Source organism: Crocodylus siamensis, chromosome 11 (genome assembly GCF_052110815.1).
Source record: "Crocodylus siamensis isolate JL-2025a chromosome 11, ASM5211081v1, whole genome shotgun sequence".
NCBI lineage: Eukaryota > Metazoa > Chordata > Crocodylia > Crocodylidae > Crocodylus > Crocodylus siamensis.
Window position 1 is genome coordinate 2,987,389 of NC_143405.1, and position 24,862 is coordinate 3,012,250.

At 59.7% G+C, this 24,862-nt stretch overlaps 1 protein-coding gene across 4 annotated transcripts; it reads right to left on the bottom strand.

The window, feature by feature from the left end:
- Positions 1-300: 300 nt before the first annotated feature.
- Positions 301-24,862, bottom strand: LOC149855264 (carboxyl-terminal PDZ ligand of neuronal nitric oxide synthase protein-like). Of its 4 annotated transcripts, none has more exons than XM_090022930.1 (11): positions 24,669-24,862; positions 21,864-21,935; positions 6,340-6,432; positions 6,195-6,253; positions 4,281-4,389; positions 3,754-3,892; positions 3,253-3,413; positions 2,803-2,970; positions 2,459-2,624; positions 2,039-2,360; positions 301-1,860 (listed from the first exon to the last, which is right to left on the bottom strand). In XM_090022930.1, exons 1-11 carry the CDS (start codon positions 24,795-24,797, stop codon positions 1,434-1,436), a joined length of 1,845 nt encoding a protein of 614 aa, XP_089879056.1. In that variant the 5' UTR covers positions 24,798-24,862; the 3' UTR covers positions 301-1,433. The 4 variants fall into 4 exon arrangements, with proteins under 4 accessions (XP_089879056.1, XP_089879057.1, XP_089879054.1 ...); XM_090022931.1 differs by having other exon boundaries at positions 24,693-24,861; XM_090022928.1 differs by lacking the exon at positions 24,669-24,862 and adding an exon at positions 23,229-23,545.

Below are 24,862 nucleotides of genomic sequence, written 5' to 3' on the forward strand. Positions count from 1 at the left end.
GCTGACAGCGACCCTGGGAACAGCCCGGGAGGGGGCCAGACCCCTTCCTACAGGCACGTGGGCAGGTGCAATGCTGGCTGCCACCGCGAGAGAGCAGGCTGGGCCCAGGCTTTCCCTTTACATGTGGTGGCGCAGCTGCCTGCCCTGCACCCGGCACCAGTGTCAAGGTCGGGGCGCAGCCCCCAAGTCGCCGTGGGATGGAGCGGTGGCTTGCGGGCCCCCTCCCAGCAGCTGAAGCACTGGCTTCGATGCAGCCCCAGCCCCGGCGACTAGCATGCACAAAAACCACCTTTCCCCATGGAAGTTGGACGTGTTTATTTCCTGGAGAGGTCTGTTAATGCACAAGTGCATTCCTGTCTGGCGTCCGGCGGACTACAGCACACCCCAGCTGGGGGCTGGAGAGTTTGGGGGTCAGCACGGCTCTCCGGTCTGGCCCTGCCTCGACAGGGACCCCCCGCCCAGGCTCCCAGGCGTGAGATGGCAGCAGGACCACTGCGAGCTGACGACTGTCTGGTCGCTCTGGGCCTCGTGGGGCCGCCCGCCCCGATGCCGTCGCTGGTGGGTGAAGCCGGGGAGGAAGCGCTGCGCTGGGCACCAAACTGCCCCACTCCTCGGCCTCCCACCTCCATCGCCTGCCAACGCCTTCCCGACCCGAACCTCCTGCCCATTCGCCGACCCCCAGGGCTGGGACGCAACGCTTAGTCCCCGCCAGCCTGCAGCACGAGCAGCGGTGGCTGCCCCGTGGCCCACCCCGTCCGCGGGGCAAGCTGCGGCGGAGATGACATAAAACACGCTGACAATGCAGCTTTGCTCTGAATAATAATCTACAAGTGGGGGCAGCGGGAGAGGCTGGCACCGCCCCGGGGAAGGCTGAACGGCGCTGCGCGTGCAGCCAGCTCTGGCGTGCGCTGGGGGCCGAGAGGCCTCTGCTTTCCAGCTCGCCGAGCTCTGCACCCACCCGCCCTGCTCGGTCTGGGACCAGCGCGAAGCCCGGGACAGTGACGGGGAAGATGCTGGGAGGCGGGAAAGTGCCGGTCGCCGAGGCCCAGAGCACGCGGCACGGCACTGCCAGTCTGGCGCCCGTGTCCCGTTGCCCAGGGGTGCGCCCCGGGGCTGCGCTGGGCTGGCGTTAGCCCCACGAGGGGCTGTGGCAGTAAATTTGGGCCTTGGCAGCCAGCTGGCCCAGGTGTCCGGGGTGCCCGATGGCATCTGCTTGTCCTCCGGTAAGTGGCAAGGACCCAGCCAAGTCGCTGCAAGCCGTGATGGCAGCTCCCGGCAGCCCCGCAGCTACCGGGGGAAGCTGGTGCAGACGGGGCGGGGGCCTCGTTCTGCTGCGCTGCAAGGGGACAGCCGGCCCTGCTGCCCCGAGCACAGCGCTTCCCCGGCTGGGCTGGCCCCGGGGCCACGTGCGAGCCACCCGGTGCCCCGCCAGGCTAGGCAGGGACCCTCCTGGGCCCCGGGGCCTCATCCAGCGCGTTCTCCAGCAGCTCGTCCTCCGAGAAGCTGATGTGCAGGCAGGTCTCGTTGCCCGCGGAGAACGACGGCGTGCTGTCCATGGCACCACCTGCGCTGCCGCACCCTGTGCCCGGGCTCCCAGGTCCGGGCCCCGCGGCTGGCTGCCGGCACGGGCCGGGCGCTGGGGACGCGTGCCCGTTTTGCCCCACCCGGTCCTTGCTCGGGCCCCCCTGCGAAGGGAGCTGCTCCATGCAGGGCGCCGGCGTCCGGGTCTCGGCACCGAGCTCGGGGCCGCGGGGGCTGGCGGGCACGGTGCTCTCCACCTCCAGGCTCGGCGAGGTCTTGCTGGACCGCTTGCGCAGGACAGGAGGAGGCGGGTTGATCTTGGGGATGGGCGGCTGTGGCCTGGGGAGACACCTGAAGCTGAGAACGGGGGACTCCCCGGGGGGGCACTGGATGCCGTGCAGTGGCGGCATCCCCCGTCCGGCTGCAGGGGTGGCCACGAGGCCCCCTCTTGCTGCCCACCCTATCCCCACGCGGGAAGCACGGCCCCGGCGCCCTGCCCTGCCCTGCCCTGCCCTACCTGTCGTCTGCCCTGCCGCCAGGATCCTCCGCGCTCTGCCTGCCCGTCCCGTTGGGCAGCGCGCCGGCGCTGACCTCCGAGCCCTCCACGCTCCGGCCCAGCCCGTCCTGCCCTGCCGGGCCCTCCTCCCCGTCCTGGGGGTTTGGGCGCTGCCGGCCCTTGTCCAGGCTTAGGAGGTTGAGGTAGGACTCGCTGGTGCCCAGTGAGCTGGGGGCCACTGGGCTGCCCAGGATGCTGGCGGGGCTGGAGGTGGAGGGCAGGCCCATCTCCAGGCTATAGTGGTTCTTCAGGTTCAGGGCCAGGTTCTGCAGGGACCGGTCGACTGCCGACACACAAGGGGAGGCCTCCGGGGTTAGCGGCTCTGTGCCCCCCGGTGCCAGCGCTCCGGGTCGCGCCCTCGCGGGCTGCCCCGCGTCTCACCTGGGTGCCGGTGCCGCACCTGGACCTCCAGCTCCTTCAGCTGCTTCACCAGCAGCGAGACGTGCTGCAGCAGGTCCCGGTTGGTCAGCAGCAGCTGCCGGACCCTGGCCTGCGCCTCGATACGGGCGGCCGTCTCGGCGGCCAGCTGGTCTTTCAGCAGCTGCACCTGGCGGGGCAGAACGGCGGCTGTGTGCCTCCCCCCCGGCTGCTCGAGGGGCTCCACGAGCCTCCCCTTACGGCAGCTCCCGGCGAGGGCCTGGCCTGGAGCAGGGGGCTCGAGGTATCTGAGCACCGAGCTGGGGGTCCCCAGGGCAGAGGTTGCGGGGGGACGCAGGGGTCTGTACCTGGGCCACGGCCACCTGGGTCTGCTGCTGCTGCTGGAGGAGCTGGTGCTGCAGCAGCTGCAGGCAGTGCTGCGAGGCCAGGGGGGTCACGGAGGCGGAGGAGCAGGGGCTGCCAGGGCTGCGTAGCTGCTGGGAGACCGGCGGGCACACGGAGCAGCTCTCAGCGTCCTAGGCACAGAGATGCCCTTACCGAGGGCTCTGGCCACTGCCGGCTCCCACCTGGAGCCGGGTGAGATTTAGGCCTGGGGCCGGGCGGTGCCCTGCGGGGGAGCTGGAACGGGGAGTGGATGTCGGGCCGAGCCCCTCTGCAGTGCGACCCCCGGGACGTGGCGGCCGTTCAAGCCCCCGCAACAAATCCCGCTGAACCCAGGCAGGGGCCAGGGGTCTGGTACCCTGCGGAGCTGCCGAAGCCGCGCCCGGACCACGGCCCCCACTCCCGCACCGTGTTACCTGGCCGTTGTGGTCCATGAGAGCCAGCCCAGGCTTTGCCAGTCCCAGCTCCTCCCGGGTGGGCAGCAGCTCCCCGGACCCCCGGTCGGAGAGGCAGATGCCGTCAGAGTCCACATCAGCCTCATCCACCTCTGCCATCTTGGCTCCCTGCATCTGCAGAGCTTCGAGCGAGGGAAGAAAGCACATGAGAGCGTCACGATGCCAGGGGGCCACGCCGACGGGTGCAGGCAGCGTCTCCTCCAGCTGGGGCAAGCGGTCTAGTGACCAGCTCTGCCTCAGGGTCGAGGCTGCAGAGGTTTCCACCGCCACCTCCCTGCACAGCCTTGGGTGGGCTCCTTTGCCCTGAGGCTCAGCTGCAAGCGGTGACCCCCTGCGATGTCTGCACAGCGCTCTTACAGGTGCAAGCATCGGGGGCAGCCTGGCCCGAGGCTGTGTCCCCAGGGCCCCCGGCCCAAGCCTCGGCCCCTCTGCCCGTCTAGGAGCGCTGCGCGCAGGGCTCACCTTCCAGCGGCTGCTCCTCTGACTTGTCGCTGGCGCCGTCCGCCTGGCCGTCGGCGTTCTGGAGCGTGTGCTGCAGGCTCAGCTTGTGGCACACCTCGAAAGCCTGGCCCACCGTCCGCACCACCCGCATGGCCTGGCTCTGCGGGACGAGACCGGGGGGCAGATGTCTGTGGGATGGGGCTGGCTGGCACGGGGTCCTGCTCCCATCCACCTTGCCATGGAGGAGATGCTGGGGCGCCCAGGCAGGCAGCAGTCTGACACGCATTGCCTCGTGCAGCTGCTGCCCCGCGGCCTGCTGACGGCTGGGAGGAGGCGTGCTGGGCTGTGGACACCAGCCGGACTCCCCAGCTGCTTGCTCGCGCTGGCAGGGATGGGGTCTAGACTATGCCTCCATCTCTGGGCAGTCGGGACGAGTCCTCGGCAGACTTCTCCCCTTAGCTCTGCCCTGTGCTGCTTCGGGGTGGGGGACCCTCTCCTGCACCCTGCCCATGGGCCCGTACCCCTACCATGCTCCTGGCAACATGCACCTTCTTCTTGGACTTGAAGACGTTGCACCTGAAGGAGTTGTTGGCACTGTCCCTCGCGATGTAGCTGAAGATCTTCAGGTCCTGCGAGTCGTGCGACACATAGAAGATCCTAGGAGAGATGGGCACAGCACAAATGAGCAAGAGCCCACTGGAAAAGCTCATCGAGCCAGTGAGGGCTGCGATGGCTCTGACTGCAGGACACGCAGGTGTCTCGTGGCGTCCCACGGGAGGGGAGGCTGCGTGCTGCTCTCCCGACCACGGGCACAAATGCCCGGCTCGTCTAATCTTTGCGGTCACGAGCCCCTAGCCGTTCCCCTGCTCGTCTCGGTCCCCTGCTTTGCTGGGCCAAGGATAAGGCAGCCAGATCTAAGAGCAGCGGGCCGTCCGCTGCACGGCTGGATGAGGCAGGGTCCAGGGAAAGGACCCGCTGCCTCAGGGCAGCTCGGCGGAGGGGCTTCCCAAGCAGCCTCGCGAGGGCACGGAGAGCTGCGTTTGCAGAGCGAGTTGATTCCTATCCTAGCTTGAGACGCGGCAAAGAGCAGAGAGAAGCAGCCTGTAGCACGGGCCCGTTATCGTCAGTGACAGGCAGATGGTGCAGCACAAAAGGCAGCTTCCCTCTGCTACATCAACCGAGGCGGGGGAATTGGCTCCACGGCCCGTCCGCGGCTCAAAAGATTTTCATCCTCCCCAGGGGCCTGGCTCCGCTGCACAGATCTTTTCTTTTTTACCTTTTATTCCAGGCAGCTTGTTTTATGTGGTGGAAAATGGGCCGGTGCCTTTCCGCTCTGCATGCGGAGGGAACCGGAGGCACGGATTTGCATCTTTACCTTTCTTTCCTCTGCCTCCGCACGTCATTTTGAAATTTCAATCGGGACAATTATCAAAAGCGCTTCCCTGGATCCTGTCACAAGCACCTCTTCCACGGTGATTATTTTAGGAACAATCCAGCGTGTTGCTAGAGAATCTAGTGAAATTACCCTCTTTGCCTGGCAAACAGCCCGGTAGCGCTGAAGAGCATCAGGAGAGAGGTAAAAGCGCAGCAGCGTGTTCCCTCGGGCCCTCTTCCCGGGCTGAAAACACAGGCCATCCTGCCTCGTGCTTTTGCAATTCTCGGCTAGCAGATCTGTGGGCCCAGACCAGCTCAGAGCCCTCGGAAAGGAGGTCTGCTTGGTGGTTTGCCACCGATTTCTGGGCCCTAAACCCCGCTGTTCCCTCGCTGCCTCCCCTGGTCTCTCTTCCTCCACACCGCTGCAGTGCCCCAAACACCTTTCCTTACAGGCCGCCAGGCCCCAAAACCTGTCTGCTTTGCCTGGCTGCGCTTAGGGGCAGGGTCTCATGGGACCTCTGCGGTTAGAAAAGCCGCCCGTGAAGCAGGCGCCCTGCACGGCGCTCCCAGCCCCCTTGCTGATCTGCCGCCCCATGGGCTGCCCACCTGCCCCGCTGCGGTGCCAGAAGTGGGGCTCCCAGCTGTAGGGTGCGGGGAGCGCCTGGATGCACACCGAGAAGGGGCAGCGTGGTTTGGGAGCCCGAGATGGGTCGGCACCTTGTGCCCGCAGAGCCCTGCCACAGGTCCCGCTAGCAAGGAGAGCGGCTGCGTCTTTCTCCAGGTGAACAAGATCAAGGGCGAGTCTGGGCTGGGAGGCAACCAGCGGAGGAGTTTTCTCCTGGATAGCAGGGAAGGCCAGCGGCTTTCACCTCTCAGCCCCGGGCGCTTCTCGCCTGCACTTATAACGGGGGGCTTGTCAGGTGGGTTGAGCTAAGCGACGCGACGGGTCCTTTAGGAAGCAGGAATTCGGCAGCGGTGTTTGTGTTGCCGCGGCCCACCGAGCGGGCAGCGCATCAGCCTGCAGGAGCCCGCTGCAGGTGGTCGGAGATGTGATTAATTGCCTCGGGCGCAGACCCTGGGCCACGTACCTGTAGACAGGGTCGTGCATCACCAGCATCTTACTCTCGTCCCAGCTCCATTCCTTCCTCTGCAAAGGAGAGGAGAGGGGCATAAAACACCGCAAAAGCTGGATGCCAACCCCTGCCGGTGCCCGGGAGGCGCGCGGAGTCCTACCTTCTGCTTCTTGCGCAGGATCACCTTCACCCCGTCCACGGAGACGACGAGGCTGACCTTTTTCTTCTTGATGTTCTTCGCTTTGAATTCATACTATGAAGGGGAGAGAGATTGGGGTGAGCAGAGGTGGGAAGTCTGCAGGTCCCCCCGGCAAGAGACCCCCACCCCCCTCCTGTAGCTCTAGTCAGCGCCAGGTTTACGAACCCGTCTTTTTGTCTGGTCCCGCGCTCGCCGCTCCACCCCGCCGCGCACAGCGTGGGCAGCTGGCGCGCCGCCAAAGCTGCGGGAGTCTGGGCTTTCATTCAGAGTGACCCTTTTAGCCGGGAGCGGCTAAGCGCAGTTTCGTGGGCTGTTTGCATGGAAAGGGCTGGGTTTTTGCCTGCTCTTCGCGGGTGCTCCATGCTCGGCCAGCCTGGCCGGGGGCAAAGCAAGCTGGGGGCAGCCCTGGGTGCGACTGCCCCAACGGCACGACTGCAGCGCGGGGGAGCGTGCGTTGGCAGAGGCTGCGGGGCAGGGTACCAGGGTGCTGGGCAATGCTGAGGGCCTTGGAGGCAGGTGGAGACGGCCCAGGCTGCCTGGCGGGTCTGCAAGTGCCCATGTGCACCCTTCAAAAGTGCCGGCAGGCCTTGACCCTACGCCACAGCGCTGGCAGCACAAGCTAGAAGCTTAGGGCTCACGGCAACTCCTGTGTCCTTGTGCTGCAGCACGCAGGGAAGACGGGAGCGGTTTCCCTTTGGAGGGATGCAATTATCCCGGCCATTTCTGCAATCGCATCGACCTCCAGGGCCTCTTTGCCCCCGGGGAGTCCAGGCCCGTGTCTGCAATCCCGTCCGTGGTGATGGTGAGGGGTCCTTGCCTTTGATACAACCAGCAGAAACAGCCAGGAGACCTCACAGCTTTGCATATGGACCCACTCCTCCCGTCCCCTCTGAGGCTTTGTTTTGAAACACAAGTCTTGTGCCCAGCATTGAGCTTTCCTCAGTCAGAAACTGGCCTCCCTCGGCCAGGTCTTTGACTGGCTTAAATCAACCGGGCTCCGTCAGAGCCAGTATTGCTGTCACGATCTCCTCTAGCTAAACAAAAAAACTTTGGCTTTCCTTGATGTAAAAGTTACCACAGCTTGAAAGCAGGGATTATAAATCCCCATTTTAACAGCCTAATGACATAAACTGTGCTGTAACGGAGCTGGGCGGATCAGCAAGGGAGCCGTTGCTGGGCGGACTGGTAGCTGCAAACGGCAGCGCGGAGGCGACCGACATCCCCGTTACGTGGGCACCTCTCCTGAGCCTCCGCAGCGCAGGAGGCCTGTTGGTCTCCATCGCAGGCCTCGGCCCAGATGCTCGTGCTGCCTTCAAAGGCAATTTTCGCAGCTCAGCGGCTGTGAAAGCCTCTCCTGGCTCGCAGCTTGTTACAGATTCAAATCACCGCTCGTTTGACAGGGGCTACATTTAAAACAGGATTAGAAAAGAAAAAAAGACCCAGGGATTTGCTGCCTGTGGTTGCTTATTTGCGCCTCCAGCGAGGCACCACGTGTGCGAGGCCAGGGGAGCATTTCCTGTGCCTGGGCAGCAGCTGAAACAGCTCCGTCTGGACATGTTTGCTTCTAAAACTCCCAGAGCGCCCCCGTGTCTCGTCTGGGAGATAAACTTTCTATCCCCGCGCAAGCCCGGGGGCTTCATCCACCTGGTGCCCTGCCTGGAGCAGAGGCGCAGGTGGGTGCTGCGTAAGAGGACCGTGGCTCGCCCTTCTCCTCTCCAAGCGTCTGCCCCAGGACGCGGGCAGGGGGCTGCCCTTGCAGCGGCTGGTGCTTTCCTGACGCGTGCGTCTCCCCCATCAGCATCACCCCCAAACCGGACTCAGCTGCAAGGCATGGGGTACGGTGATGCGTGGCTCTCGCACCCGGGCTCTGCGCATCACCCTGGGCCGCGGCAGGGCGAGGGGCGCTCCGGCTGGTGGGAAGGCACCGTCTGGGGTGCTTAGGCACTGGCAGGATAGCGTCGCAGCCATCGGCGCAGGGAACAGGGACCTAGTCATGCAGACGCCATCATAAAGGGCCACGTGGAGTCTCAATTGTGGGCAAATTCATACGCCGCTGCTAGCAAGGGGATGTACTGCAGAGGCTCAACGCCCCCAGCGACCCCCGTTGTCATTCTGACCAGCCTCCGACCCAGAAAACTTGGGGCCTTTCCTGCGCAAGACGCTTCCGACGCTGCTCCTAAACCTCCAGGGCTCCAGCAGGCTCACGGGGTGGGGCACCGCCCTGATTCAGCGGCAGCCCCTCGATCTCCTGTGAGTTACTGCTTGGAGACCAGCTGCTTAGTAGTCTAGCCATTGCCCCAGCACGCGTGAAGCCGCAGCGACATCTGCGAGACGTTCTGCTGCAAGTGGAGGAGCGAATGCTAATGGCGGCGGGGGCGCGGGGCCACAGTGGGGGCGCGGTTTGAAGTCCTGGGAGACCACGTGAACTTCTCGCACGCTCAGGCAGCTGTCGTCAGCTGCATCGCGCCCTCGTGCGCCGCGGCCGCGCTCAGCCCCTCGCTCCTGACCCGCCGCCCGCTCTCTCGTCCCAGGCTTAGAGGTGGCTGTACAAGTCTCCGATGGGGCCTGCGGCCGCTGCACGGCTCATTGCAAGCAAGGTGCAGATGCAGAAGGGGAAGAGCGAACCCATCCTGCAGAGCGACTGGGCTCATGGACCGGAGCACCAGCAAGAGGGGAGCGCAGAGATGTGGCAGGAAATGCATTCTGCATCTGGGCCCTGTGCAAGTGTCTGGAGGGGAGACCGCCTCCCCGGGGGGCAAATGCCCTGTTCGGTGCTGCCCCTCGCCTGCCCTAGCAGCAGTCGGGTCCTGAGATGGGGTCCTGCATGGAAAGGGTCCTGGCCAAGAGCGATTTGGGCAGGGTCTGGGGGGTGCTGAGACTGCCGAACCAAGTGGCAGGCCTGATCCTGCAGCAGCCGGAGCTGGCGTCCCCTCCTGCCTTCACCCTCAGCCATGCAGCCCAGACCCACCAGCCACAGAGGCACTGGAGTCTCACCCTTCACCTGCGCTTGGGGCTTGCTCACGACCCGTGAACACCAGCCCAAGCAGGGTGGACTGGGCTGCCTGCTAAAGAGCTACTGCCCTTCTTGTAGGTGGCCGGGAAGAGCATCGCCAAGACTTCCAAGAGAGCACACGGCGCAGCGTTCCCCGCCACGGCCCCGGGCTGCCACCTCGCCCCCACGCAGCTCCTCGTCCAAGCCTTCAGGCTGCATCCAGCCCTGGCTCTGCAGAGGCACCGCTGCTTCCTGACGTCTGCCTTTGCCAGGACTGAATAAGAAGCCCCTTCTTCGCCAGCAGGACTCCTCAAGCAGCCAGCGAGGCAGCCTGATGTCCTCACCCCTTGTTTGGGCTGGAAGCAAGATGGGACAGGGCAGGACAGTAGCTCTGATTTGGCATCCAAGCGGCTGAAGCTCTTTGCATCCTGAAATGCAGCTGCAAGGCATCGAATCCTCCCGGTCCAGGGTGGCAGCACCTTGCAGGGGGCCCACAGTCCTGAGGGGCAGCTCCATCTCTGCCCACAGAAGCAGGCAGGATCCAGCATCAGTCACTTGGTTGAGCGAGAGCTTCTAGGACTATCTTGGAATTGCCTGTAGCTCACCGGGTTTATACAGCACAAACTCCTCCAAAATGGGCTCAAGCTAGTCAGCGTTATCCCCCGCAATGGCAAATATGCACTGGTGTAGGGGACACAGGGCATTCATGGGTTAATCTGATCCTGGCTCTTTGGGCTTCTTTGTTCCTTGGCTATTTTTCCCCTATAATTGAGGTGATATCTGAGTTTCTTCTACATCTCTCAAGGTTACCAAGGATCAAATGCCCTTTGGCCATGTTCAGTCTCCTCGCCAGCTCCGGGAGCTCCAGAGCTGTTCTGGACCCGGCAGGAGCTAAAACCATGTTTGGACACTAGCATTTGGAGAGGCCAATAGGCACGGGTATGGGTCTGTAGAGAGAGGTTTGTCCAAGCTCAAGAGACTAACTGGGGGATATTATAAGGATGAAAGCCAGAAAGGGGAACTGCCTTGTCTTTAATTTAGCAGCTTCATTAATTTCCAGTGCTGTTCTGTTCTGGAGGAAGCCAAACCTCTAGAAACCCTCCTGCATTCATCTGTGTTTAATGTGCTGCCTTTCCCGTGGCCCCACGCGCTGTTAGTGTGCAATATTAACGTACCCGAGAGCAAAGAGCTGCACGAGTAAAAATGGTAATGGAGCCGGGTGATGCATATTTCATTGACTAATTCCACCCAAGCAGATATAAATTACACACGTGTCTGCCAAAGAAAGAGGACGGACTAATGCGCATTCAAAATGACATGCGGTAGCTAGCCCCCGGAATATCTTCCATGAATGGGAAGCAATGCTTAAGGTGATTAATTATGTCAGCAGGGCCTTCGTTATGGAAATGAGAATATCATCATACATGCAAAGGCCTGTGGGTCTTGGGAGGTGCCCCTGCCCCTCGGGGCTAGTCTGTGGGGCGTCACCATAGCCACCGAACCCAGCACGCTGCAATCGTCAGGCAGGTGATGTTTTTAAAGCAGAGCCAGGGACATACCAGAGCCTGCCTGGACCTCCTCACAGGGGCTGGGTCACCTCTTCCGAGCCAGCAGCGCCACAGCATTTTAGCTGAATGGGCAACAAAAATCTTAGTAGTGTTCATCAAATCATACAAAATGAGGGTTGAAGGGACCTCAGGAGGTCACATCTAGTCCAGCGGCCAAAGTTGGAGTGCTGTAGCTGTGACGGTCCAGATCTATGCAGGAAGCAAGGGGGTTTCCTGATAGCAGCTTTTATTGGACAAGCTGAATACATGGGAGAGGTGAGCTTTCGGGCACTTTGCTGCTGATTTAGCTTTCAAGGGACCCAGGGACAGAAAGGAAGAGCTGGCCGGGTGCTGCGCTAGACATCAGCGGCTTCGTGACGAGAAGCGTCCTGCTGATGGATGCGCTATTTTCTTCCAAAAGACTGAGCCTCCACCCCTGCCCCCAAATGTGCCTGCTAGACGGCCCCAGGAGGTAGGTGGCAAGGAGGGGCAGACCCGTGGGGAAGGGCTGTCCCCAATACCCGGAGCTTGCTGGAAACCGCTTTGTGCCACTGTACCTAAGTGGGCACCTTGTTGTGCTGCAGCAAGTAGCTTATTTAAGCAATGTGGAAAGAAGCCTTTCCCCCCATGGCCGCTGCAGGCAGGAGCCTCAGGGGCCAGGGGGTGGCTTTAGATGCTAACAATGCAGAGAAGCCTAAAGAGTTCATATTAATGGAAAGTTCCCCGTTCTGAACCAAGTTCTCGCGGTTGTACACGAACCTGGAGCTACCCCGTAAGCAACGGGTGCTGGAAGCACCAGCTCCTGGATCTCATGTTAGAGAAGCTTCAACTCCAAGGGTCTGAACGGGATAGTTTTTAATCCTATTACTTTCCCCCACATCTTTGAAAGGAGTGGACGGCTGGAGCCGGGTGATCTTACCAGCTCTGCCACGCAGCTAAGGGCTTTCATTCCCCGACCCTGCAGCACATGGAGCTGCCCAGGTCCTCCGTCCCGGGAACACAGAGCGAAGGTCGTTAAGGCATCACGAGGAGCCGGCGTGTCATAGTCGGAGCTGGTGCCCGCAGTCACTGGGCAACATGCAAACAGGCCCTCCTGAGCACGCAGCACAGCACAGGAGCGCGCCTCCCATCCGGCGGGGAGGGAGGATTTATGAGCCTTGGAAACATAAAGCTGTCCAGCGGAGAGCAGAAAGCAAGCTCAGAGCACAATGGACGCGGGGAGTGCTGGGCAGAACCTGAATAAGCCCTTTCTTCTCGCTTAAATCAGCCCCTTCCACTCCTTGACTTATTACAGCTCCCGCAGCTCGCTCCCTGCACAAAAGCTGCCTGCCGGGACCACGGCCTTCTGCGGGACGAGGCTAGCGCATCCCTTCCTCTGGTCCCTCCAAAGACACCCTGCCTCGTGTCAGCTTCATGCCTTCACCTAGCCCAGAGCAGGAGCCTGTGATTCTCCCACTCTTCGACTGGGCCCTTTTCCAGCAGGTCCGTCTCGGTGACCTGGGGGGTGGATAGCAATGAAACAGCCTCTCCAAACTGAAGCACTGCTTGCTTCAGGGAGAGGAGGAATGCACTGGGGGGAAAGTACCTTTAATGATGCCCGTCTGTCTTAGCTAAGGCATTCCCACCTGGCAGCGGAGACCCACGCACCTGGCTTCTCCAGCCATCCCAGCCGGGTCCCCTGTCTGTCTAGCGGCCCCCCCCAAAATGACGCCCCTTGTCTTCAGAAGGAGGCGATAAATCTTGCCCGAGCTCCTCCGCTGTTCTGTGCTTGCAGGTCTTTTCCTGTCCTGGCTTCCACCAGCTTTGTAGTTGGCCAAGTAAGAGGCAAAAAAGCTGATCGTCCTGAAGAAGGCTTGCTGTTCGCGGCCTTATCTCAGGCCTTTCTTTTCCTTCCTGCCTGTTTTTCCAGACAGGCCTCATCTGCGTGAGCCCGGTATGCCTAAAGAAAACATCTCGCCACCCTTGCTGACAGGCGGTGTTCCTGTGCTTGCACACAACGACTCCCACATCCGTCGTGCTTGCCAGGTGCCCTGGCGGGGGGAGAGCAGAGCCCCTTTGCCTCCTTTACCGAGAGCTGGAGCTCCTCTGCCCTCCTCCCCCGTGAATCGGGGGCCGGGTTTCACGAGGCAGGCAGCGCAGCCAGGGACGGCCTGGCCACGGGTGTTGCTACTGCCGGCTCCCCACCCAAGTCCCAGCACAGCTCTTCTGATGCAGACATCTGCGCCGAAGGGCTGGACTGAAGCCACCGCCTTGCTCCAGGTCGGCTGCTGAGCATGATCCGATGAAGGGAGGCTTGGGCTGCTCATGTAGGCTGGATCAGAGTGACCGGTGGTGTGCCTCTGCACCAGCCCCGAGCCCGCCGGGCGCTGCTGGGTGCTTCCGAGTGCCCGTTGCGCCTGTGGACGCGTGTGCGAGGAGGGCACTAGGCTGCAGCATGCACAACCTCATGGGGCTGCACAGAGCCCCACGAGTGCTTGCTCCTCCACTCTGGACGCCACGAGCCAGCGGGAGCCCAATCTGTAGACCAGCTTTCTGGACCCAGCTCTTCCTGCAGCAGCTTCAGGGGTGGACGTCGGGCCACTGCCAGCCTGGGTTGCTACAGATCGGGGAAAGCATCAGCTGGGATGCTGCACATCATGGGCAAAGCCCCCACAGGGGCTGATGGCCGGGGGAAGCCGATGTTTGCATGGTAGGATGTCAGCAGGAGATGCACACTGGAAAACCCCGCTTCCAGGAAGCGGCCTGCACAGCTCATCATCCCTGCCAGGGCCTGTGCCGTCTGCTCCCATAAACACACGCCTTGGACAGGAGCAGCATCCAGCCGTGGCGACTCCACCTGCGTCCCCAAAAAGGGCCTTCTACAAAGCTCATCCCTCCTGGCATTTCTGTGAGTGGGGAAGGCATGAGCCCATCTTACAGCCCTGAACACTGAGGCTGCACTGTGCCCTGCATGAATGAATCCAGCCTGACATGGACCCTAGACATTAGGGGCTAGAAGGGACCTCACGAGATCATCGGGTCCAGCCCCCTGCCATAGGCAGGAAGTCTGCTGGGGTCAAATGACCCCAGCAAGATAGATCCAGGCAAGGAGAAGTGCAGGCCTCCCTGTAAAGGTGCATGGGAGGCAGAAGAGGTGTCAGGGGAGTGCCAAGCCTGGCAGTCCAGTGGTTTTGCGCTGGCTTGTTAGCCTGGGACAGGGCGCTTGGACGGCAGGGTGCCGGAGAGGCAGAAGGTTTCTCATGCAGGGCCAAGGCTGGCTTCTTGTTGAGCCGGAGCCAGGACAGCTGAAGAGCACCGCAGGGACACGTTCTCTGCCACGGGATTCTGCTCTCCCCCAGGTCCCCCTCCAGCATGGCTCCCTGCCGTGACAGCGGCGCAAGCCAGCATGTCTCGGGCAGCATCTTTGTGGGCGTCACGAACTTGGACAGGACAGAGCGCAGCCGCCCGGAGCGGCGCATCAGGCTGGGCACTGTGGGGCCTTCAGCTGAAGAGTCGATCCTGCCCCCTTGCGTGACTGCTGCAAACGCCGGGGGCCGTGCCCCGCTCCATTTCCAGCTGCAGCGATGCAAACTTGCCGGAGGGAAAGAGCCGCCTGCGTCCTGTGCTCTCCTTTCAGCAGTGCCTCGTGGCTTCTGCAACCGTGGCAGGGACCTGTATTCATTGCGTAAGTGATGCACGTATCCCTGCCCCACCTTGAGCCATGATGGTGTCCTTAGATGACCTCAAGTTAGATGCCTGCTTGGCGTGTAAAGCTGCCGTGCTGCGGCCCCTTCCCACCCCTGCTAATCGCTCCTGACCTCCGAGGCCTCTGGGTGGATGTGTCGGGCGTTCCCCCTTCCCCAGGAACGCTAATGGCACAGGACGGCAGCACCACCCAGTCACCCAGGAATGATTAACTCCGCCTCATTTCCCAGCTCCTCGGCCCTGAGCTCAGGTGCAGGGAAGCGAGACCAGCAAGAGCTGGCGTTTCCCCAGGGGCGGCAGCAACGCAAGGTGAGTCAAGGGCTCCATGGCTGGGAGCCCCTTGCCCCAGGCATGAGCCACACCAGGATTTGGGTTCTGCAGTAGGGAGGGGACAGCGACGGACAGAGCCTGATCCACACGGCCACCCCGTGGTATCGCGAAAGGGCTACCCCCCTTGCCACTCACCCGGGGACCCACTGAGGAACGTTACGGAGCAGCTTTACCAGAGGCATTTGCTGCAGACCTGAAGGAGGTTGTCAGGCACCTGTGCAAAGCAGAGCAAAAGCAGGAGGGGGAAAGCAAGCACCATACGAAGCCCCGTTCTGTTAATGGCCAGCGTCCCTTGCGGCCACTGTCCCATGGGACCCCCGCAAAAGGAATCGGACACATGGGGCCTGAGGCAGAAATTGCATCTACCAGAGCGGCAGGACCAGCATCTTCCAGGCGCAGGGAGCAGACTGGCTCGCAGACAGGAAGGAAGAAGGCTCATAGCCGACTCCGGGTGGGACAGACTGAAGGGAAACCTGTTTAAAAGCAACCCTCGCTCACATCCACCAGCTTCCCCCTCAGTGCCTGGACCCTGGCCAGTTGCTCTGGAGTGCAGGCCCCAGGCGACAACCTCAGCCAAGGAGGCTAGGAGTCAGGGCCACGCTGGCGGGAGAGATGGGACGAAGGCCACCCACTTACACAGGCTTTGCTCACTTGCGCGACTGTCCCTTGGACGCAGGGGCCTGCTCGTTCATGCATTAACCAAACACACTTGCTATTAGTCTGGTTGCCATCTCAATTACATTTTTCTAACACGCAGACAGAAGCCGGTTTGAGCCAAGATTGACCGTTCCACACACTAATGTCATTTGAAAGCCATGCTACTCCATCCTCCTGTGCCTCTGCAGCCTAGTAATAGTAGTGTTGGAAAAGCCACTTTATTTCAAAGCAGCTGGAAGGCCTAGAAGAGGTCTTCTCCACCCCATCCGTGAAGCCAGGTGCTCCAGCACTCTGTAAGATGATTGTACTGCTAACGCTACTTTGCTTTACAATCCAAAACTACCTGCCTCATTGCATTTACAAGTTTTAAAGCTGATTGAAAAGCCCTCCCTTGTTCAGTTTGGTGCTAACAGTTTAATTTAACTTTGATATGTTTAACTGCTCTGTGCATTAGCCTTCAGCTAACCCCAATCCATCAAGACTTCCATGCAAAACAGTGTTAGCATGCGTGACGAGTTCCACCCCCTCACTTAAGAAGCCATCCGGTTTTCAGCAATGCAAGGAAGACATTAAAAGGTCACTGTTGCTTAGAGATTACACATTTCAGTGGCTGATCCCTCCATCCATCTGTTATCGATGACATGCAGCCTCCTCTCTGAACAGGAGCTGAGGATTGAGACATCCAAAATGACCAAAAAAATTAGGTTTGCAGAATGTGGCTGCACAGAAGGGCCTACGCTCCTCTGTCACAGCGGTGTGTATCCCCCCATCCCCAAAATCCAGTGTTAAACAGAGGGCTGGGCGAACAGAAACAAGCCCAAGGGTTTTACATTCATAGAGCTAAATGTCGAGAGAATCGGTATCAATGTTCAGCAGCAAAGGGTCTGTAGAGCTGCCCCTTCTTGGGCAGGAGAAAAAACAAGGGATGAACAGAAAGGATTGGTCAAGTGAATGAAAGAGGGAGGTGAAAGTAGAGAGCAAGACGCTGCGTTGCAGTGAAGCGAGGATGGACTGTAGGCTGAGCGGCAAGGACCCTCCAACTGGGCTCTAACGAAGTGCTTGCAGAGGCTCCCTTTAGTGCCGAGGAATCCTGGGAGATGTAGTCCCAAGAGGGATTGTGGGAGTTGTAGGATGCTGCAAGGTATGCTGGGAAAGAACAGGTATGACTATACAAAGCAATGACCTGTGGCTCAGTGGAGGGAGAGTTGGAAGGACAGAGGGATGCTAAGGATGGTCTTCCTCATGGGGGCCGGAGCCGAGCAAGTTGCACAGACCGTGAAGAGGGAGGCAGATTCTCCTGTCTGCGTGTGCCCAGCCACTTTGCCAAGGAACAGGTCTGGGGAATGGGTTCATGGCAATGATGGTTGTATGGGTTTGGTTAATGGCCTCAGTGGCTGACTGGGAGGAAGCCCTGCAGACCCCATCCTCTGGGCATGGGGAAGGCAACGGGACTTCTCCCAGAGCCTGTCTCTCCCAAGATGACCTCTGGGTTGGCGTAGGATCTTCTGTCCACACCTGGTTGCCTGTCCTGCCAAGGATGTGGCAGGGAGCTACAGTGCTGACAAAGGAAAGGAAAACAAACTAATGAGGGATTAGGGCTAAAACTGGCTGCAATTAACACTCAATTAAATTCTGAAAACGCAACGATCGACTCTACCTTTGAGGGACCTGGCTCAAACAATTAGCCTAATCATATGTGACGGCTTGAAACCACATGAAATCCCTATTGCCACACATCTGATGGGCCTTGAACTGGAGCAGAGCGGGCATGCAAAGATCTCTGTAGCAGACCAGGCAACAGGACCAGACGCGCTGCCTGGGAACTGGGCTACCGCATCGTCTCCCTCCCCTCTGTGCTGGTGGCTCTCCGCTGCCCCGTTGGCTTCCCCTGCCAGTCCATCTGGGTGACTAATTGTCCTCTCCCGACGCTGCAGCTCTGCTCTGTCTGGCAGGACATTGATTGATAGTGCTGATCAATATTCCCACTAGACAGAGCAGATGGCAGCCAGCGCAGTGCAGACAACGCACCCACCTGAGGTGTCTCGTCCACTGGGGATGAAGGTGAAAGGACAGGTGGAGCCAGGGAAGGCATGTGGGTGCAGCTGGCGGGGGAGAGAGAAGCAGGGAGGTGGTGGATGAATGGAGACCCCATCAGTGAATTGCTGCAAAACCCCCTTTCCTGCCCCTCGAGTGATGCAGACTGCTTGCTAAGAAACAGCAGCATCTTCGTGGCTCTTCCCTTGGTGCCCGTCCTGTCCCTAGACAGGTATGACAGCTGCGTTGGCACCTAGATGCTTGGCAAGTCATCCAAGTCCACGTAACCCGCTAGCACTGCCTTAAACCAAAGCTGGCTGCCTGTCAGGAGCACGTAGCATCAAATGCTGAACTACCCAGCCAGACACCTTCTCAGAAACCAGCACACCTCTCGCCTGCGTTAGCTGGTTTAGTGCCGGCGCTATGGCTGGATCAGTGCAGTTCTCTGATGCTTAGCCGTCGTCTCACTGAGGGGAGAGCAGCCAAACTTGAGAAACTGGGTTTGTTAAAAGGAGACGGGAGGAGAAACGTGGGAAGGAAGTCAGCAAGTCGCCGCTCTTGTAAGCAGGAGTGGCTAGACAGCCCTGGCTGTACTTGACAGCACAGCTTTAAGAGCGCTGAAATGTCACAGAGGTCCGTGACTCGGGCTCGAGGTCTGTGGGACCACAGGTTTTTAAATCCCAAACAAAGCTGAGTGCCCCGAGAAAGAAACAGCAGAGCCTGGAGAGCTCTTGGCAAGCAGCCTGGGCAGTGGGGGTGTGATGGATCCTCCTTGGGGCAAGGTGTTTTTGGTCCGCTCCCCATGGCCTGTTCAGCAGGAGACCACAGTGGATGTGCTGCTCACGGCTGGGAGAGTTTGATCCTCTGAGTGCCTTGGTTTTGCGCAGGGGATCGTGCCTCCTGCGCAGCTGGAGTCTGGGCTGCGCCAGCTGAGCCCCTACTTCTGCCCCAAGCCAAAGATGGAGCCCATGTGGCTCCATCTTCCATCCCATCCCCCTTGGAAGGGAGCAGGTGGCCTGGGGACCAGCCACACCTGCCTGGCCACAGCACTGCCTGCAGAGCCACTGGAGGTACTACCACCTGCATTTGGGAAGGGAGGGTTTTGTACCCTCCAGGTCTTTGAGCACCTACTGGTGCAGTCCAGCCTCTTCCCAGCTCCAAGCCTGCACCTGCTTGGAGAAGCTGCTTCGTGACAAGTGTTTGCTCCCCTCCCTGGGCCTGGGACCCGCAGAGCCCTGTGTGCAAAGGGCAGAATCCTGCCCACTAGCTACTCCCTTGAAAGCACTGGGGAGCAGAGATGACCCAACACCCCTCCCCAAAGACTTGCTGCACCCTGGACTCACCCTGGCTCGTGCAAAGGGATCTCCCTGTGCCTCGTGCGCTCTCTCGGAAAGAAACAAAGGGCCTGCAACTGCAGGGAGGGCTGCGTGATGCCATTTCTACGCAGATGAACCCATTCTGCATCCAAGGGCCAACTCTTGAAGGGCATCGCTGCCCTGGCATGCAGAAAGGGCTAAAGCACAAGTGTTCCCAGATGCTTAGCCCTGGATGGCCTCAGGCAAGAGAGGAGAAATTGTGCAGCGACTGTGACAGCCGTCCTCCGGAATCCAGGGTTCCTACGCAGCCGTTAGCAGAAGCGCATTTTCCCGAGCAGGCTGTGTGAGCCGTGTTGTGGACTGGACTCCACGGATAAGCTGTAGCTGGAACCACAGCGGCCTGTCGGCACCGTCTTTCAGGTCTTGCTGTTCTGATGCTAACCTCATTTCATCACCCCTCTTGTCAGGGGGGAAGAGAGCAGGGGGCCGCTAGGAACTCGGAAGCTCATATAACGACATGGCAACTGCATGCAGCTAATAATCCACAGAGAGGACTAGCAGATTCGGATGCATGTGTAACTCTGCATAATGGGGGACTTGCAGAGAGCATCAGTTTCCCCTGCTCTACCCATTGTATTTGCACTCTTTTCCCTTTCGCTGAAGGGAGTGCGATCAGCAACAAAGGTTTCCAGCTTGCGTTGCCCACGGGCTCTGACTGAACATGCACAAGTGGCTTTGCTGAATTGCGCTGCAAGAATTTGTGGGATGGAAGCAGGATCTCTTTCTGGCTATTTTGCAATGTGTCCTCAAGCTCCCCCTCCACAGAACAGCTGGTCGCTGTAACAGCAATGCTCCCAGGATGCAAGAATTGATGGCTCTGGGACCTGGTTCCTGGAAGCAGGCGGCCCGTTGAGCTGGGAGGGTGCCCCGTGCCCTGGCGCTTCTGTCTGCCGCAGGAGCTGGGCGCGAGTCCCGTGAAGCTGGGAAGGAACAGACAGGGCAACAGGCTGTGCAAGTGGCTGTGTCCTTCATTTGCTCCCTGTGCTAATTTAAAGGGAGGAGCGTGGGGGAAATGCTCGGGAGTAAGCGGCCGGATGTCTCTTTTTCCCCACATGGTGACAGCATGTATTTAGCCACCGTGAAGACACAGGATTAGACATGGGAGTGAGCTCTGAACCTGCACTTATTGCTTCCTCTGAGTAACAAAGGACTGGAGCAACCAGCTCTGCCAGAGCCTAGAAAACCAGCTGGGGTGGAGCGGGCTGGCTTCAGGCACCGGGACAGAGTGTCTAATACAGGGTGGTGGCAGCAGAGTCAGCACGGCCTCTGCTCTGATCCAGTGGGCAGGCATCCAGGAGAGCAGGCTCGCCCATAATCCTGGTGACCGCCCCAAAGACTGGACGGAAGAGGTCACACAGCACAAGCTTCTTTATGCCACCCAGTTTGCTGGGCGCTGCAGTGGCGGTGACTGGCTGAAGGCAGTAATAAAAGGCTAGTGGTATCAGTGGCTTGTGCCCTGGGTTTTTCCCCCTGCTTGTAGCTTGGCCAGCTCTGAGTTTAAGACAAGAAATCTAGCGCAGGCAGGGTCTCTGCATGCAGACTAGCACCACATTGCCCACATCCTGTGCCCTGGCTGCCTGTCTCGACAAAGATCTCCTACTTCATCCTTTATCACCTAGGTTTTATTGCCAATGAACTGGTTTTGAGACGGTAGCATCTTCTGTTTGACACAGCCAGGAAGTGTCTGAATGACACCCAGCAGCACAGTGCATGATATGGAAAGGCATGCCATGCCATTTAAAGAAAGACTCAGGAGGTCTGATGTAAAGTAGTGTGATAAGATTAATGGATAACCAGCCCCTCCTGGTTCTGCGGGTGCTGCATGGTCCGCATGCAGCCCCGGCCCATTCCTGCACTGCCAAGATCTGGGGCTAGAGATCAAGTCATTCATCATCCCAGCAGCAGTGCTGAAGCAGCCATTGTCAACAGTTGCGAGGAATTGCTATTAAACACCTTTTATCTTTTGCTTAAGAGTGTTATCCACTTGAGGACCAGAAAAGAGCCTCTCTAGCAAAGCTATTTTGAGGCTGATGAGCCAAAAATGCAAGGCAGTTAAAAATACACTAATGATCATCACAGCATCTTAGCCACCCCAGCAACCATCATCCATTGCCTCTTGGCTATTTACTTCCACCTTTTAGGATAGTTGGACCATTGAGACTGCTTCTGCACTACGTCCTTTGAGCAGGGTCTAAGCTAGTAGTCTCTGGGCAGGTGGGGGCCGGAGAAATTTATTTCTGCGCGTAGCTGGAGATGAATACACCGGCTTTCCGGCTGGTTACAGGCAAAGTTTTTAAAAAAAGCACCATTCTCCATGAAATTAGATGTTTAAACACTGAGGAAAATGAGGGTAATCCCTTCTGAAGGCTTTGAATTCAGGACTCCAAAATCTGCTTTGGCTGATGTTGGAGACACTTCATGAACAGGCTCAGAATTAAGACCCGCAGGATTTCAGCTGGGTTAGAAAACAACAGACCTCAGCCTGGCCTCCGGGATGAGGCTCTGATGGAACAAAGCTGCACTTGAGAAATCAAAGCTAGTTTAAGCTACAATGCTAATAATCATGCCAGGACCCTTCCTCCAGCCCTGCTACACAACCGGGGTGAAAATGCACTTGTACTAGTCATTCCCAGTACTAAGAACTGAAAGCTGGGAGGTGGAGTGGGGACAGGTGGTTGTACTCGGAGAGAAACCAACATCTCCCCAGCTGTGCCTCCGAAAGGACAGGGCATCTGGAGCTTGGCTAGAAAGCAGCAAATTGCAGGAGCCAGAACCAGAGGAGCCTGGAGGCACAAAACAGCTCCTTCTACACGTAGATGTAATGCAGCCTCCCACTGCAATGGGGACCAGTGCTGTCAGACTCACCCGAATCCTCCTCATGGCTGCAACGATCTCCACGCGGCTGTTGGGCCTCGGCACGTCCAAGCTGCCGATGTACTGAAAAACACAACCATGAGATGGGTCTAGAACATGCAGAATGGGAGGCAAAGTGGCCCTGGCATTTTCAGAATAAGCAGCAACTTTTGAGTAAGCTAGTCCCTGGGCGGCTGGGTTTTTTCCTCTCCCAGTGATAATGCTACCGGTGCTGACAGTCCTTCCAGACTCTGGATTGCAAAAGCCAGCTCCTTCCATGAAAGCGCACCTTGATTCCTCTTGGTTGTGTCAGGGCTGATGAGAGTCTTTATTGTAGAGTTTAGATTACGGATTGCATGGGATGATTTGGACAGGGCTGATCCTGCCTCAGGCAGGGGTCGGACTAGATGACCTCTGGAGGTCCCTTCCTGCCCTATGATTTCTTTGACCTCCCTGCTGCCTTTCTGCTTGCCCAGCTGAGTGGAGATTGCCTCCTGATCCCAGAGGGCAGCCAGAATCTGTATCCTGCACCGCTCCATCTTGAACCAAGAGCAGCCTCCACCTGCAACACCAAGTGCCCAGCTGAGCTTGCACGGGATACTCTGGGCATCTGGGGCCTGCCTGCGCGCTAAAACAGGCTGCATTTCATTGCAGCTTCTTAAGTAGGGGTGCCAACGCTCGTGGTGGATGGAAGCCTGATGACAGCGAGCTAGTGCTTGTGTCCAGCCGTACCTTGGCTGCCTCCATGGCATCTAGTATTGAGCTGGATGCCCTGGGCTGGCACGAGGGCTAGTTCTTTCCCTACGCTCCCTATGGCGCGAGCGCTGCCACCTCACGTGCCATCACAATCTGCTCGTGCACGTGTGCCAGGCTGGCTGAGCAGGGCGATGGGAGCAGTGACGTGGAGGAGCTGGCCTGTGCCAAGAGGATTCAGCTGCGCCACAGCGGGCACCGAAAGCCACGCGCAGCAAGCCGGCGGAGCAAGAGCTGCCAGGTACCAGCAGCAAGCGGCTCATGGCACGGGGAGATCCCAGGGATGGAGGAATAAGCTGAGTGGGGCAAAGGGCCTGGATGCTCCATGTACGTGCCTCTCATACACGCTCACCTCCCGCAATGAGGAAGCAGGCTGGGGAGAGCAGGGAGCTGTCCTCCAGACCCTGCGACTTGCCTTGGCAGGGGAATAGCCCAAGGAAAAAATGTCGGTTCCCAAAGCCCTTCCCAAGCGTCCAGCCTTCCCAACACGTTCTGTCGTTGCTTTGCTGCTGCTGCGTGCAGCCCGTCTCTGCTCGTGGCTACGGCAGGCAGTCTGCCTTCCTCCTCCACATGAGTCGGAGGCGGTGGCTTGAAAAATGCTTAGTTTCTGCTTTATAAGAGTACCTGGCTCATGAGTCAGAAGGAGTTGCTGTAGGGTGTGGGGCCGCGTATGCTGTTGGACTTCTTTTGTCAGCAAGTCAGGGAAACCCTGGAGAAACCTGGCCTGTCCTCCTGGCTGAAACCAGTGCTGCTTAATAGGCAGCTCCAGTGCTCTCATTGTGCACGTTCAAGTCTGCAGGTTTTGCAGCACTGAGAGAAACCCTCAGCTGGCAGGAGCGAGGGACCTGGTGTGGCATCTGCTCTGCAAACCCAGGTGTGACAGCTCCTCACATCAGTAAGCGCTCTGTTCTCTGGTTTTTTTGGCTGCATATTTAGTACTTTCACCTGTCTAAAAACAAAATGAGCACGGACAGCAATTTGAAAGATCATCTGGGTTCACTAGAGCATCCTTTTTAAATGCCTCTACCTCCTCTACAAAAGCCCTTGTCTGGACAGCCTGGTGACCTGCTCTCATGGCTCAGGAAGGACTTTCTGAGCAAGGAGGGAAGAAAGGATGGGGCTGGATCTCCCGAGGTGGGGAAGCCACTTGCCAGGATCCACATGGTTTGGCACCTGGCCCCAGCTACAGAAGGCTACAGCCTGCAGGGTCGCAGGGGATTCGATGTAGGGAGGTAGGCTGATAACTGGGAACCCTCCCACCCATCAGCAACGGTGAGGAGTCTCAGACCCACGGCAGGGAGAAGAGCCAGCGAGAGCGGGGACCTTGCTCTCAAACACCTTCCTACAGCCCCACCTGTGACCGCGGCCGGGTGCCCTGCAGAGCCCCGCAGCTTTCCCGGGGCTCCGCGGAGGTAGAAGCGTCCACCCACGTTCACCTTGCTTGGCTGAGGTCTTTAGGGACCAACGCCTACTGCTCTTAAGCTCAAGTCCTGACCCTGGAAAAATCAGCTTGAAACGCTGGCCGCGAGCAACCGTCACTTAACAAGCAAGCCACAAACTAAATGGCTCTGTCTCCCTAAAGGCTGCTGCCTGAATGGCACACCCCTGTGGAAGAGGAGCCCTAGCAGAACTAAATAAAAAGGGTTATTAGGGCGATCTCTAGCCAGAGGCAGCGGTCCAGCACAGAAGCGGCAGCTGGAGCCCCGCTCCTGCGAGCCAATCCCGCGGTTCTTCCGCGGTCTCCACACGTTAAAAGCACAACCTCGGCTTCGCCGCTTTCCTCTTCTGCTGCGCGTCTCCTTAACCCCGCCAGCGCCAGCGCCCGCGCCCGGCCTCCCCTCCCGCCCCGAGCCGAGCCGAGCCGAGCCGAGCCCGCCGGGGGAGGGAGGGAGATCCAGCTGCCCGCCCCCGCCCCCGCCCCAGAGACAGGCACGGCTCCCTCAGCCGGAGAATGAGCAGGCAGGAGAGCGCCGCGGCCTGGGGGGAGCGCGGTCTCCGCTTCTCCCGGGCGCCAGGCCGCGGCCAGGGGGCGAGAGCCGCCCGTCGCGCCCGGGCCCCGCAGACCTGTTGCGGCGGCGGCCGGCTGACCTTGGCCTGAAAGGCGATGCCGTGCTGGAAGGCCTCCTCGCTGTGCAGCGGCACCCGCGCGTCGCAGCCATCGTCCACCGGGCTGTAGCGGCTCCGCGCCGGCATCCTCCCGGGGCCGCGCCGGCTGCATCCCGCGCCGCCCCGCGCCGCCCCGCCCCGCCCATTGGCCC

What these genes read in the sequence shown, in the direction of transcription:
- LOC149855264 (XM_090022930.1), bottom strand. Translation starts at nt 24,797, where the DNA reads ATGCCGGCGCGGAGCCGCTACAGCCCGGTGGACGATGGCTGCGACGCG. An exon ending in TCCTGCGCAAGAAGCAGAAG is followed by an intron (nt 6,254 to 6,339) that starts GTAGGACTCCGC and finishes TCTCCTTTGCAG; the next exon opens with AGGAAGGAATGGAGCTGGGA. An exon ending in CCCAGGTGGCCGTGGCCCAG is followed by an intron (nt 2,625 to 2,802) that starts GTACAGACCCCT and finishes CTGCCCCGCCAG; the next exon opens with GTGCAGCTGCTGAAAGACCA.